Source organism: Capricornis sumatraensis, chromosome 4, assembly GCF_032405125.1.
Source record: "Capricornis sumatraensis isolate serow.1 chromosome 4, serow.2, whole genome shotgun sequence".
Lineage (NCBI taxonomy): Eukaryota > Metazoa > Chordata > Mammalia > Artiodactyla > Bovidae > Capricornis > Capricornis sumatraensis.
In genome coordinates, this window is record NC_091072.1 from 132,917,062 (window position 1) to 132,933,832 (window position 16,771).

Sequence of the window (16,771 nt, forward strand, 5' to 3'; positions counted from 1 at the left end):
GCTAGATAGGATATTTTTGGCTGACAGGCTTTCTTCATTTTGAAAATATCATTTCACTCTCTCCTGGCCTGTAACTTCTGTAATTTAAGAAACCTTCTTTCCTTTGTAGGTTGCCATCTAGTCTTTCTTAATTGCCTTTAAAAGTCTTTTTGTCACTGACTTTTGATAGTTTTAATATAATGTGTCTTAGAGAACATCTTTTAATGTTGAGATAGTTAGGTATTCTCTTAGCTTCATAGAGAATGAATATTTTTCATTGCATTTCCAATTTCTGCCCCATGTTTGGTGAGTTCTCAGCTGTTATTTCTTTAAATAAGCTCTGTTCCCTTTTCCCTCTCTTCTTCTGGGATACCCATCATGCTAATATTTCCTTTCATAAAAGAGTCAGATATTTCTCAAAGAATTTCCTCCTTTTGTTATGTCTTAATTATCTCACCTCTTTTATCTATATCATTTCTAGATTTTCACCTTTGAGCTTGCTAATTCTCTCTCATATTGTCTGCTCTATTTTTAGTGCTTACTAATGCATTTTTCATCTTGTTTATTGAGTTTTGAATTGCCTGCCCACCCCTCTCTCTCTTTTTATTTTTTTTGTTAAGAATTTTGCTCTTTTTTAGTAAAGTGTCCCTTCTGTTCATTAATTTTATTCCTGAGCTTATTGAATTGCCTTTCTGAGTTTTCTTGTAACTCATTCAGTTTCTTCATGACAGCTATTTTGGATTCTCTTTCAGTTAGATCACTATACTCCATCACTTTAAGAAAATTGTCACCTTCTTGTGACTCAGATTCTTGATGCCTTGCTGCTGTCAGTGTCACCACGTAGGTCACTGGAATGGCAGGATCTCCTTCACCACAAAGACTTCTTCACCACAGAGAGAGGGAAAGCATAGACTGGAAAGTAGGTTTACAAGTGCCTCGGCTGTGTTCAGAGTTATCAGATTCACGGGTGCACCTATTGTGAGTGGGAGGTGTGGCTCAGAGTTGTAGGCACCTCCCAGGCTAGAGAAAATCATCACAGACCTTATTGCCATTCCTGCCCAATTTCCTATGGATTTGAGCATTGCTGTGCCTGAGAGGCTGGAGCTATGTGCACTGTTTCCCCTGATGCAATTAGATTCTCTGAGGCTGTTGGCTCAGCAGCTATAAATGGGGGTCTGGGACAATAGGAACTGCTTCTGCTATCCCCTAGTTCCACCTCTTCTATGTATTCCAGTCCACTCAACTTTGGATGCACAGATGCATGGATTCTCTGGCATCCTGGTGTGTTGTGCAGAGTCAGCTTTGCTAGGCTGTGGGTGTTCTACTGGTTACAGATTTAAGGGGATGGAAAAAGGGAGACTCTGACTTTACCATGATTTTGATGTCACCCAATTAGTCTTACTGTCAGAATATTTGTAATCTAAAATTGGGCTTCCCCAATGGCTCAGGGGTAAAGAATCTGGCTGCAATGTGGGAGAAATAGGAGATGCAGGTTTGATCCCTGGGTCAGCAACTCCCCTAGAGGAGGAAATGGCAACTTGCTCCAGTATTCTTGCCTGGAGATTCCCATGGACAAAGGAGTCTGGTGGGCTTCGGTCCAAGGGTTGTGAAGAGTCGGACACAACTGAACAAATGAGTACACACATAATCTCAAATCACTGTGCTATTTGTATTATTGAGACAAGTCTATCGTTTTCTTCTCATCTTTAAATTGTATAATTTCTTAGAAGAATTCCTAGCTAGAATGCTTTGTGAATGGCATTATTATTAGATCTCAATTTCCATAAGGTTTAGTCTAATTTTTAAATGAATCTTGGACCTCAAGGAGATCAAACCAGTCAATCCTAAAGGAAATCAGTCTTGAATATTCATTGGAAGGATGCTGAAGCTGAAGCTCCATTACTTTGGCCACTTGACGCTGAAGGATGAAGATGCTGAAGCTGAAGCTCCATTACTTTGGCCACTTGATGCAAAGAACTGACTTATTAGAAAAGACCCTGAGGCTCAGAAAGATTGAAGGCAGGAGGAGAAGGGGATGACAGAAGACGAGATGATTGGATGGCATCACTGGCTCAATGGACATGAGTTTGAGCAAGCTTCAGGTGTTGGTAATGGACAGGGAAGCCTGGGGTGCTGCAATCCATGGGGTCACAGAGTCAGATGCAACTGTGCGACTGAACTGACCTGAAGTATTATTGATTAAATATGCTACTTCCAAACAAGACTGGAATACAATTTATTGGTATGTTTCAGAAAAAATAAGTTCTTGATATACTGTATCTCTTTGTTTTAACACTGACTTTATTTTGTATATGGACTTTATATCTCATAATTCCCTCTTCTTTCTTCTAATATCCCCTACCCACTACTTTGTTTCCTTCTTAGCAATGATAGAAAATTATTCATGGATTACCTGGTATGCATGTGATGAAAGAAAAAAGAATGTATTTTGCAATCAGAAGATCTAGATCCAGTTGTCTTGTTTTTAATTTCCTAACCCAACAAAGATGAAAAAATTACACAGTTCACTGAACTTCAGTTTCCTAATCCATTAAAAGGTAATACAAAATAGTTAGCTTATTTATTTTATAGGGTCATTGTAAGGTTCAAAGGAAATTATGTTCATGAGCTCATGGATGTGTTTGTGAATATTTGTCAATGCACCAAATATATGTAATTTGAAAGGCCACTGTAGATTTATCTTTTTTTCTTTTTATTAATATGACTTGTTTTTAAAACTTTGCTCCATTCACACTCTGCAAATATATATATATATTTTTTTTTTTCTTTGCACTAGTGGAAGAAGAGTGTTAAATCCCAAAGCCATTCCTACCACTTCTGTAAGACATATTATAACCAAGTTAGAATCATGTATATTATAGAGTGAAAAATATTATAAAGTGCTTATCTAATACCTGGGCTTCCCTCATAGCTCAGTTGGTAGAGAATCTGCCTGCAGTACAGGAGACCCCAGTTTGATTTCTGGGTCGGGAAGATCTGCTGGAGAAGGGATAGACTACCCACTCCAGTATTCTTGGGCTTCCCTTGTGGCTCAGCTGGTAAAGCATCTGCCTGCAGTGCGGGAGACCTGGGTTGGGAAGATCCCCTGGAGGAGTGAAAGGCCAGTATTCTGGCCTGCAGAATTCCATGGACTATAGTCCATGGGGTCACAAAGTGTCGGACACAACTGAGTGACTTTCACTTCACTATCTAATACTTAGCCCAAAGATTTAATTTTTATTAAATATTAAGCTTATGTTTTAATAACTATTTTGATGTCTTTCTAATGTGTTTGATGTCTCTGATTTTGATCTATTTGACTGAATTTTTCTTTATGTAATTTTAATAATTGCAAAAATCACTTAAAATTTTTTTGATATTTGATATATTTCTTCTCTTTTCTATTATGTACTAATTAGGCAATTGTATTGCCTTAAAATTCACTTTGGAAAACTATCTTGTGTTTAATTCCTTTCTATTTTTTTTAAACAGATTTTATCATTGTAAATTTCTTTTTTGTCCATACATTTTGATTTGATTAATTTCAGCCAAATTCTATGCGTTCATTGTCATAATCCAGAGTTTTTGGTAATATACTGGTTGTTGCCTAAGTGATTTGTTTCAGCTCTGCTTACCAATGTTAAAGAGCTTTATGAAAATTTGAACTTCTTTTGGCATAAGCTATTTCCTTAATTATTTAAATACATATGAATGCTGGGAGGAAAAAGTGATAAATAACTTAAGAATATCTCTGTAATGTGCCACACTAAGGCACTGTATGAAAAATTATAGATGGAGGTTCATGACATCATACAGGAGACAGTGATCAAGATCATCCCCAAGGAAAAAAATATGCAAAAAAGGCAAAATGGTTGCCTGAGGAGGCCTTACAAACAGCTGAGAAAAGAGAAGCAAGAGGCAAAGGAGAAAAGAAAAGATATACTCATTTGAATACAGGGTTCCAAAGAATAGCAAAGAGAGATAAGAAAGCCTTCCTCAGTGATCAATACAAAGAAATAGAGGAAAACAATAGAAAGGGAAAGACTAGAGATCACTTCAAGAAAATTAGGGATACCAAGGGAACACTTCATGCAAAGATGGGCTCAATAGAGGACAGAAATGTTATAGACCTAAGAGATTAAGAAGAGGTGGAAAGAATACACAAAAGAACTATACAAAAAGGATCTTCACGACCCAGATAACCACGATGGTGTGATCACTCACCTAGAGACAGACATCCTGGAATGTGAAGTTAAGTGGGCCTTAGGAAGAATCACTATGAACAAAGCAAGTGGAGGTGATGGAATTCCAATTAGGCTATTACAAATCCTAAAAGATGATGCTGTGAAAGTGCTGCACTCAATATGCCAGCAAATTTGGAAAACAGTGGTAGCCACAGGACTGGGAAAGCTCAGTTTTCATTCCATTCCCAAAAAAGGCAATGCCAAAGAATGCTCAAACTACCACACAACTGCACTCATCTCACATGCTATCAAAGTAATGCTCAAAATTCTCCAAGTCAGGCTTCAACAGTACGTGAACTGTGAAATTCCAGATGTTCAAGCTGCTTTTAGAAAAGGCGGAGGAACCAGAGATCAAATTGCCAACATCTGTTGGATCATCAAAAAAGCTAGAAAGTTCCAGAAAAGCATTTACTTCTGCTTTATTGACTACCCCAAAGCCTTTGACTGTGTGGGTAATACCAAACAGTGGAAAATTCTTCAAGAGATGGGAATACCAGACCACCTTACCTGCCTCCTGAGACATCTGTATGCAGGTAAGGAAGCAACAGTTAGAACTGGACATGGACCAACAAGCTGGTTCCAAATAGGGAAAAGAGTACATCAAGGCTGTATATTGTTACCCTGACTAATTTATATGCAGAGTATATCATGAAAAATGCCAGCCTGAATTAAGCACAAGCTGGAATCAAGATTGCCAGGAGAAATATCAATAACCTCAGATATGCAGATGACACCACTCTTATGGCAGAAAGTGAACAAGAACTAAAGAGCCTCTTGATGAAATTGAAAGAGGAGAGTGAAAAAGTTGGCTTAAAACTCAATATTCAGAAAACTAGGATCACAGCATCTGGTTCCATCACTTCATGGCAAATAGACGGGGAAACAATAGAAACAATGACAGACTTTACTTTCGTGGGCTCCAAAATCACTACAGATTGTGACTGCAGCTATGAAATTAAAAGACACTTGCTCCTTGGAAGAAAAGCTATGACCAAACTATACAACATATTAAAAAGCAAAGACATTATCCTGCTGACAAAGGTCCATCTAGTCAAGGCTATGGTTTTTCCAATAGTCATGTATGGATGTGAGAGTTGGACTATAAAGAAAGCTGAGTACCAAAGAACAGATGCTTTTGAACTGTGGTGTTGGAGAAGACTCTTGAGAGTCCCTTGTACTGCCAGGAGATCCAATCAGTCATCCTCAAGGAAATCAGTTCTGAATATTCATTGGAAGGATTGATGCTGAAGCTGAAACTTCAATACTTTGGCCACCTGATGTGAAAAACTGAAACCTTGGAAAAGACTCTGATGCTGGGAAAGAATGAAGGCAGAAGGAGAAGGGTACTCCAGAGGATGAGATGGTTGGACGGCATCACTGACTCAATGGACATGAATTTGAGCAAGCTTTGGGAGTTGGTGATGGACAGGGAAGCCTGGTGTGCTGCAGTCCATGGGGTCATGAAGAGTTGGACATGACTAAGTGACTGAACTGAACTGAAGGCACGGTATAATTAAAATAAAAAGAAAGACAAGAATCAAGAGGAGAGAAACTTGTCATAGAAAGAGGAACCCCCAGAAGACTAAGAGCAAGTTTTTCATCATAGGTCAGGAGAAATGGAATGATATGTTAACAGAACTCAGAAAAAAGCCAAAACAAACCATATCATCCAAGAATACTATACTGAGCAAAAGAAACCTTCCAAATGAAAGAGAGGTAAAAACTCTCCCAGACAAACCGAAGCTGAAGGAGATCATCAACACCAGACATCCCTTATAGGAAACACTAAAGGGAGACCTTCAAGTTGAAATAAAAGAATACTAGGCAGCAACATGATAGCAGCAGAAAGCAGGAAACTTGTTAGTAAGGCAGACATAGAGACAAAAACAGAATACTGTGTCACTATAATAGTAGTGGGCAAGCCAGTTTTGATTCTAGTGTAAAAGATTAATGACAATAATATTTAAAAATAATTATACAAATATTTTAAAAGTTAGTATATACAGATGTAAAATGTGATAATAGTAATGTAAAGTATATGAAACCGGAGAATTTAATATGTAGAGCTTTTCTGCTATCAAATTTGTTGTTATCAGCTTTATAACCGTCATAATTATAGATATGGAACCATAAAAGACCCTAATTTGCCAAAGCAGTCTTGAGGAAAAAAGATCAAAGCTGAATGTGTCACTCTCCCAGATTTTAGACAACTGTACAAAGATATAGTAACCAAAACAACCTGGTATTGCCACAAAAAACAGATATACACATCAACAGAACAGAATAGAGAGCCTGGGGAAAAACCTCACATACCTATGGTCAATTAATCTACAGTAAAGGATGTAAGAATATACAGTGGAAAAAAGACAAATCTCTCAACAAGTGGTGTTGGAAAAAATGTACACTTACATGTAAGACGAAATGCGTACATTTCCTCACATTGAATGTATGTGTGTATATATATAACTCAATATGGATATATAGATATATATACACACAACTCAATAAGGAATAAAGAGGTGAATAAAGACCTGAAACCATAAGACATCTAGCAGAGAACATAGGCAGAACACTGTTTAACATAAATTGCAATAATTTTTCTGGATCTGTCTCCTAAGCTAAAAAAATTCAAGCAAAAATAAACCAATGCGATCTAATTAAATCTAAGTCTTTGCACATCAAAAGAAACCATGGATAAAAAGAAAAGGTAGTCTATAGGATTTGAAAATAATATGACTGGCAAGGTGTTAATACCCAAAATACGTAAATAGCCCATACAACTCAATATTAAAAAAATAATAGTTAAATAATTGGCAGAAGATCTGAATAGACATTGTCCAAAGAAGACATACAAATGGCCAACAGACACACGCGCAGATACTCATCATCACTAACAGTTAAATGCACATCAAACAACAAGTGTAAGATATAACCTCGCAGTTGTCAGAATGGCTATCATCAAAACAACTACAAATAATAAGTGTTGGTGATGACGTAGAGAAAAGAGAGCACTTGTACGCTGTTGATGGGAATGTAAATTGGTGCAGACACTTACAGTATGGAGGTTCCTAAAAAAAACTAAAAATAGAACTAATATATGATCCAGCAATTCCACTCCTGAGTATATATCTAGAAAAATCAAAGACACTAATTAAAAAAGATATATGCACCCCAATGTTTATAGTAGGACTATTACTCAACTATAAAAAAGAATGAAAATCTCCCATTTATAGTGATGTGAATGGACCTAGAAATATGATTTGATAAAAACAAATATTGTATGATATCACTTACATGTGGCATCTAAAAATTAATACAAACAAAGGCTTTTTCTGTATAGCAAAACAGAAAAAGACACAGATATAGAAAACGAACTAGTGGTTTCCAGTGGTGAAGGGGAAAAGAGGAAGGACACAATTAGGGGTATGAAATTAGGAGATACCAGCTGCTCAAATAGATAAGCACTAAGTCTTCCCTGATGGCTCAGATGATATAGAATTTGACCTTATTTCAATCCCTGGGTCAGGAAGATCCCCTGGAGAAGGGAATGGTGACCCACTCCAGTATTCTTGCCTGGAGAATTCCATGGACAGAGGAGCCTGGTGGGCTACAGTCCATGGGATTGCAAAGAGTCAGACATGACTGAGTAACTAAACACTTTCACTTTCAAGGATATAAGATATAGTACAGGGAATTATATCCATTATCTTGTAATAAGTTCTAGCGTAGTATAGTCTGTCAAAATACTAAGTTTCTATGCTATACACCTGAAACTAATATAATATTGTGAGTCAGCTACACTTCAATTAAAAAACTAAAAATTAAAAAGAAGTAAGACTCAACTATTCCCTATGTATAAGACTCTCAGTTTCTCACTTTAGAACTAAAGACACACAAAGACTGAAAGTGAAGTGACAGGAAAAGATTTTCCATGACATAGGTAACCAAAAGTGGCTGTACTTACTTCAGACAAAATAGATTTTAAGTAAAAATGTCACAAGAGACAAAAGAAGACATTAATATTAAAAATGAAAGAGTCAATTGACCAGGAAGATTTAATAAATATCTCTATCTTTCTATCCCCAACATCAGAGTACCTAAATATATAAACACTGAATGGAGAAATAAACAGTAATACAATAATAGTAGAAATTTGAATACCTCATTTTAAATAGTAAGTAGAAATAATAAAGCAATGGATAACTTGAAGAACATTATAGACCAAATTGACCTAAAAGATATACACAAAACATCCCACCCAACACTAGCAAAATACATATTGCTTTCAAGTGTACACATATCTTTGCATGTTTCACCACAAAATAAATTGTAACAAATCTAAGAAGATTGATCTCATCCCAAGTATCTTTTCTATCCACAATGGAATGAAACTAAAAATCAATAGCAGGGTAAAAACTGGAGAATTCACAAATACATGAAAATTTGCAACACCCTTTTAAACGACAGTAGATCAAAGAATGCTAAAAAGAATTTAGAAAATATCTCAAGACAAGCAAAACTGAAATCACAACATACCAAAACATATGGGATGTACATATACAGTACTAAGAAGGAATTTCATAGTGATTAGTGCCTATATATAAAAGGAAGGAAAGTCTCAAATCAGCCACCCAGCTTTACATTTCAGTGTGCTGGAGGGACAGTGGCTTCATTCTCACATGCACAACAACGTGATGACAACCTGGCCAAAGCACGTATAGTTGCCTGCATGGTCTGATGCAGCATATTTGGAGAGGAGTTTTGAGTTAGCAAGATGGCCTTGTGTATAAAGCATGTTAATTGCTGTCCAATAATAAAGCTCAGAGAAGCAATAAAAATAAAGGTAGCTAGCTACTGATAGTACTATACACCAGATATTGTTTTACTGTTGCCCTTCCATTAGTGGATTTATTTCTTAGCATAATTCCGTCACTCAGATGCTATTATTTCCCTTTCACAGATGAAAAATCTTAGATACAGAGAGGGTAAATGACTTCCTCCAAGGAAAGAATTATATTTACAGGTTTTGGAGATGAGGACTTGGGCATCTTTGCATGCCATTTCTCTGTCTAACTATGAATATATTAGGTAACATGGTAAGGGGATATTAAGTTTGCAAATGGAGTTGAGGTTGCTAATCAGATGACCTTGAAGAGATTGTCATATGCTGTCTTTGTTAACTCAGTGTAATCCCAAGCATCCTTTAAGCATGGATGAGAGAGCAGAAAATTCAACAACAATGTGATGCAATGTAACAAATATTTGATTGACCATCACTAGCTTTGAATATGGAAGAGAGTTATTAGTCAAGAACTTTGGACAGTTTCTAGAAACTGGAAAAGACAAGGAAATAAACTTTTCTCTAGAGTCTCCAGAAAAGAACACAACCCTACCAAATCCTTGGTTTTAGCCCAGTGAGAACTATTTCAGACTTCTTGACTTTAGAATGGTATAATTATTACACAGCTGTAATAAATTTGTGTTGTTTTATTCCATTAAGGACATAGATACGCACACACACCTATACATATGTGTACATTTGCATGTCAGTGTCAAGTGGCGATAAATGCTATGGAAAATCAGTTTGGTTGAAGAGTTATGGATAGGAACTGCTATCCATATATATGGGTGATATATGGTGTGTGTATATATATATATATTTTTTTTTTCACCACCGTTTATATGGGGTGGTCAGGGATGAGGTAATATTTAAACAGAGATTTGAGTGAGATGAAAGTGCAAGATATGGGAGTAGAACATTTCAGATGAGGAAACAGTAAGTACAAGTTTCTCCAAGTCAGAATTGCACTGTGCATCTTGAGAAATAGCAATAGGACAGAGGCAATGAGCCAGAGGAAAGCTGTGGGATAGTGATTCTGTTGGTGGATAAAAATGGGATAGTTATCCTAATGATTTCTGGAAAAGGAATAAGAATGAAGGTGGACTGAGACAACTTTTACCTTTGCCCTGTTATTTATATTTTTTGATGATGATGCATTACTTTTATATTTTTAAAGAATTTTCATTATAACACAGCAGTACAAGAAATCTGAAGCACAGAAACAAGTATAAAGATGAGCAGTGTACTGGCAGGGTTTTCATAACTTACTTGGTTCTGCTCAAAAATTGAGGGAAAGGGGTAAGAAAGAATCAAACCATGCTGTTGTTATTCAAGATTATTTGCTATCTATTTGCACTTTTACACATTCTACATGCGGAATCTATATACACTCCTCAGAAACAACATGTACATTTGTATGTGTGTGGGGACATATGTTTGCTTGAAGCTGAATTGTTTGGTATGAAGGGGAATATTTGGAAGTATAGAAATAAAAAGATTATTTATAAATCCATGCTTACCAGAACATCTTGAAGATACTAATATTATGGAAACTCACTTATACATTAGCAACATGGAGTACAGTTGAGATCATGGGATTTCAGGCTGCCTGAGTTCAGACCTTGGGTCCACCACTTACCAGCTTAGGGACCTACAGAAGGTCATTTAACCTCCTAAATTTTTTTTTTTTCCATCTGAAAAGGGAGATAATAGCACATGACTGACTGAATTGTGATAATTAATACACCCACTAGTAGAACTAAAAGAGGCTTCCCTGGTGGCTCCATGATAACAAATCCACTTGCAATGCAGGAAATGCTGGTTCAGTCCCTGGGTTGGGAAGATCCCCTGGAGGAGGGCGTGGCAACGCACTCCAATATTCTTGCCTGGAGAGTTCCATGGATAGAGGAACCTGGCAGTCTACAGTCACAAAGAGTCTAGGGTCACATAGAGTCAGATACAATTGAAGCAACTGAGTACACAGGCACGCAGAACTGAAACACTAGAAGAGGGCTTCCCCGGTGGTACAGTGGATAAGAATCCTGCCAGTGCAGGGCTCACAGTTTCCGTCCCTGGTCTGGGAATGTTCCACATGCCATGCAGCAACTAAGCCCATGCACCACAACTGCTGAAGCCCATACACCTAGAGCTCTGCAACAAGGGGAGCCACCACATTGAGAAGCTCCATTGGCCATAACTAGAGAAAGCCTGCACAGCCAGCGTTCGGTTCAGTTCAGTCGCTCAGTGGTGTCTGACTCTTTGCAGCCCCAAGGACTGCAGCACACCAGGCCTCCCTATCCATCACCAACTCCCAGAGTTTACTCAAACTCATGTCCATTGAGTTGGTGATGCTATCCAATCATCTCATCCTCTGTCGTCCCCTTTTCCCACCATCAATCTTTCCCAGCATCAGGGTCTTTTCCAATGAGTCAGTTCTTCGCATCAGGTGGCCAAAGTGTTGGAGCTTCAGCTTCAGCATCAGTCCTCCCAGTGAATATTCAGACTGATTTCCTTTAGGATGGACTGGTTGGATCATTACACATTCAGTGTAACCAAAATAAAAACAAAAAATAAAACACTGGAATAGTGTCTTGCATAACAGTAAGTGCTCAATATACTATTATTGTGATTGTTTCTCTGTTCTTTATTATTGGACTGCAATTAACATACTTTATACACACTGATGACTTGCTAACTTGAAACTTTTCTACAAATATGCTTCAAGAGACTACACAGGCAACTTTATTTGCTTTAGCTAGTTTGTCGTCATCTTGAATACATGTGCAAATGAAATCACTATAACTGCCCATGTTTAAAAGCAAAATAATCCAGCACATCATACTGACATCAACAGACAGTAGACCTGTTCCAAATGCATTAGCCAGTAGCTTCTCCTGGTGACTGCTTCCTGGCTTAAATATTACTTAAATATTTCATCAGAATAGACTTTACCAGTAATCTCTGAAAAACAAACAGACCTTATGTTCCCTGGACAAAGTTAAAAAAGACCTTATATAACACGATTGCAATTGAGTTTAATCTTTATTCAGCTAGACAAAACTATAAATTTCAGGAAAACATTTTAAATAATGATCAGCGTCAGCTCTGGTTGAGTTTTTGATTTCTTCTAGTCTTCTCTGCATGTGTGTGTGCTCAGTCATGTCTGACTCTGCGACACTTGGACCATAGCCTACTAGGCTCCTCTCTCATGTGATTCTCTAGACAGGAATACTGGAGTGGGTTGCCATGCTCTCCTCCAGAGGATCTTCCTGACCCAGGGATCAAACCCTCATCTCTTATTATGTCTCCTACATTGGCAGGCAGGTTCTGTATTACCACTAGCATCACCTGGGAATCCCTATGGGGGTTTAAGGCTTTAATACCATATATAAAGTAGATAACCAACAGGAATTTGCTGTATGGCTCAGGAAACTCAAACAGGGGCTCTGTATCAACCTAGAGGGGTGGGGGGGGGGAGGGAGATGGGAGGGAGGTTCAAAAGGGAGGGGATATGTATACCTGTGGCTGATTCATTTGAAGTTTGACAGAAAACAACAAAATTCTGTAAGGCAATTATTTTTCACTAAAAAAAATAAATTAAAAAAAGGCTTTGATTCAAGAGTTTTCCATTTACAGTCTAGATGGCTTCATGCAAACTTCTCAATTTCCATTTGTCTTAGTTCTCTTAATACTGTGCTCAAGGATTGCTTTTCCCTGTCTGTGAAAATCCCAATACAGCCTATATCATTCAGTGTTTCATGGTTTTATGACAGAAGCAAGAGACAGGATTACCACTTTTAACCGTTGCATACGGAAAAATTAACTGACTATCCCAAGTCATCAACTAGGCTTTGGGGCCAGGTCTTTTAGTTATAACAGATCTCTTTTCCATCAGACTATATTATTTAAATTAATAGAACAAAAATGCTATTTTCTTTTTTAAAAATTAAATAGGTCAAGACCACAAAGTGATTCACATGACTGATAAATCTTCTCTGTCAATAGGTCAAATGCAAGATTTTTTAAAAAAACATATTATCCATTATACAAAGATTACTTTTATTTGAATCATAATTTTTGTAAGTACCTTTTGTTCCATCAAGAATGAAGAGAGGATACCAAAATCTTTCTAAATTTTCAACATTAATAAATTCTAAGCCAAAAATGTCACCAAAGAAATACTTTTTCTGATTGAAAGACTGACGTATACCAAGATAAGTATCATTCTATATTTTAATGTATGCTTCTTTCAAAAACTCCAATTTGAAATATAAATGTTCTTTTAAAAAGACTGGCTGCCTTTTCCTGAAATAAAAATTACCCCTTTACTTATTTTAGTTTGAAAATATAAAACTTATTCCACCTTGAATCCATTGCAGCAGTTTCTAGTTTTCCTTTTCTCAGAAGGTTGTGCCTCTGCCGTCTTATCTGAATGATGATTTTGGTCCATCATTGAACTGCATATATCATGCGAATGTTTCCAGTTGTTGTTGATGTTTAGTTCAAAATGATCACCTTTTGAGAGAGAAAAAGTAGGTTTTATTTCACATTAACAATTCAGAAATGAGAAAAACCTCAAGGTCAACATCCATCAATCAATAATTCCACAAATATTCATGTAGGATTTATTATGTCCTGATGAGGCAGAAATTGCTAGACAGTCTAAGACTCTGAGACCTTGGTTCTTTTTAATTTCTTTTTTTTTTTTCTCTTCCCAAGTAAGCATCTCACTCTTTCTTCCAATTACCACGCATCAGAGGAATACCTCCCTAGTCTGGAGGGTCATAAAACATTCAGACCAAGGATAAGACAATCATTACCTGCTGTCCAGTTTATTAAGGGGGAAAAAAAAACCCCAAAACTTCAAGAAGACCATTAGCTCTTAAACATACCTTTGGTTCCTAAATAATGGTCTGGGGTCTTAAGAAGGGGTTGAGGGATGGCATCACAATGTCTAGAGAAATTGAGAAATGGGGGATCCAAAAAAGCTATAAAAATGACAATCTGGACTTTGCGATAGTCAAACTGATTGGTCAAAAATGATGTATATTAAAGTCACCAGCCAACCAAAGATATACAGTTTGATACTAGTAAAGATATAAAACTGCTGTAATCCCTGCCTTCTGGGGGCTCTTCACCCTCTCTCAGTGTCTATGCTGTGAGCTTTGTATCTCTACCCTTTAAGATAAACTTTGCCTGTTTGAGTGTTTGCAAGTTTGCAGATTTCATTCTTCAGCTCCATGAACAGAGCTCGGGTTTCACGTTTCACTGAGCACTGAAACACAAAATGAAGGGGAAACACACACACACACACACACACACACTCACACACACACATTTCTAGTTTTAGTGAGATTATAATTTAGGAAGATAAATTTATAGAGGGAAACTTGAATTAACAAATAAGGTAACAGAGTCACACACTAGATTAGATTAAATAAATTATTAGCAACATCTATTAGAAATAAAATCTGGGGATTTTCCTAATGGTACAGTGGATAGGAATCTGCCTGCCACTGCAGAGGACATGGGATCGATCCCTGGTCCAGGAAGAGGAACTAAGCCCACACCACAGCTAATTGAGCCTGTATGTTCTAGAGCCCTCCAGCTGCAACTACTGAGCCCCTAGGAAGAGTAGTCCCTACTTACCACAACTAGAGAAAATCTGTTCACAGCGCAACCAAATAAATAAATAAATATTTTTTTAAAAGAGAAAGAAAATTTTGTTACATTTTCTGCATATCAACATTACAAGATCTAGAAAGACAAACGTTTAATTCATCTTTGCGTACTCAGTTGTGTCCGACTCTTCACAATCCTGTAGACTGTAGCCCACCAGGCTCCTCTGTCCGTGGAATTGTCTGTGAAGAATACTGGAGTGGGTTGCCATTTCCTTCTCCAGGGGATCTTCCCAATCTGGGAATCAAACCCGCATCTCTTTGCCTCTTCTGCACTGGCAGGCAGACTCTTTACCACTGAGCCACCTGAGAAGCCCTTAATTCATCTTTATGTCTTTACAAAGTGTCAAACACTGCCTTCCACATAGTAGACAGCCAAAATGAGCAGAAAAAACAATGTTATGAATTATAATTAGAATGCCCTAAAAAGGTTTCATAGAGAAAATACCCCTGAACCAAGCTCAAAAAGCAGGTAGAGTTTGGACTTGTTAAAAAGAGCTTAGTGTACTCTAAGCACCTCTCAAAGAGGTGCTTAGGTCATGCCTGACCTCACCATAACCACAATTCCACTTTATTTTAATTAATTAAACAGAATCATTCCTTTTCTTTGTATTTCTACTACTTTCCCAGACAGACTACTTGTTGTCACCTCTCTCCTACATATAGGGAAAAATATCCAGATAAGAAGTTGGAAAAGTAGGCACTTTTACCTTATTTCTGGAAAAAGATTAAATTGTAATAACTCACTACAAATTAATTAAAAGAGTGGACTATCAATTCAGAGTTGACTCTAAACATCATGACATTTTAGCCTGACCTGTACTGGTGGTACTGAGAGGGGGGAGCGGGGGGAAGGGAAAACAGCATTCACTAACTTCTTAGATCTTTTACAAGTCTGTAAATAACTTAATAATTTTTAATTAAATAACCTTAACAATAATTATTAGGCTAGCCATCTTCCTGAATTGGAGAAGGAACTGATATTTTTGAGTCCATAGTTTGCTCCAGGAACTGGGCTGAGCGGAATTTTTTCTCATTGAATCAGAGATAAAAGAATCTTGAAGACCTATTTCCTCCCCCTGAGTCAAACTTGACTTGAAACAAGTAATATCGAGGTGGGTAAGTAGTTTTGAGACACATCTCATTTCTCAATGCTTGCCAGCTAACACTTCAACCCACATTATCCAGTTGGAATCAAAGAAATTAAGAGCAAGTTTAATAATTTTATGTAGTCAGTGATAATAATTGCCTTGGAGCATATTTTGAGAAGATAACTGGGGGTTCATTTTTTCAGACTTGAAGTTCCACTTGGATAGAAAGTAATAGGAATGGGATTTCAGACTTTATTGTTAAATTATCAATATCTGATTTCCCGTCTTTTATTTTCAAAAACACAAGCCTGAGGCTCAGCTACCTCTAGAAGATAGGTTTTAAGGGCTTAGACTATAAGCATGTAGAAGACACACAGCATAAAATGTGTAATATTTATCATGTCCATAAAAACAATTTTTATCCTTGAAAATTGTGGAAGTTTCTCACATAAGAGAAACACTGAAGTTTGAGAATTTCAAAGGTTCTTTCTTACCTGGACTTAGGATCCCACAGCAACAACCACAGGTCTATCCCTTTATCTGTTGTCAGAGTCTCTTGCTAAATAGTTAGCTGGGTTATTTCTTTTTTCAGTCCAATGATGATTAACTATCTTATTAGGTCATTGTCCTAGGCAAATAGAAGAAAACTGACCACTTATTATAAGAATCTCCACTACACACTTATATTTTAAAAACTGTGTTAATAATATCTCAGAACTTACAAAATATTTGTATATAAAAGTTCAAAAATTAAGCTTTATTTCTGAGAATAATTTATATTTTCTTAGTTTGCATATTTTTCTTTAAAAATACAAATACAACAGATTATTAAAACTCTTCCATATAAAGAAGACTACAAGGCAATTTTTAAAACTTGTCTATAGATTGCTTTAATATTCAAAGGATCAAATACACTATTTTGTTTGATTCTTTTTGTTG

The 16,771-nt window shown here is 36.8% G+C and overlaps 1 protein-coding gene across 1 annotated transcript in view; it reads right to left on the minus strand.

Annotated features, from left to right (window-relative positions):
• Window positions 1-16,368, minus strand: part of SLCO1B3 (solute carrier organic anion transporter family member 1B3) — an 81,194-nt gene extending 64,826 nt beyond the window's left edge. Inside the window, exons 1-2 of the mRNA XM_068971738.1 lie at window positions 16,327-16,368; window positions 13,427-13,578 (exon numbers count right to left, since the gene is read on the minus strand). Of these exons, the coding sequence (XP_068827839.1) occupies window positions 13,427-13,516 (90 nt within the window). The 5' untranslated portion in view covers window positions 13,517-13,578; window positions 16,327-16,368. The remainder of the gene's footprint in view (window positions 1-13,426; window positions 13,579-16,326) is intronic.
• Window positions 16,369-16,771: the final 403 nt, after the last annotated feature.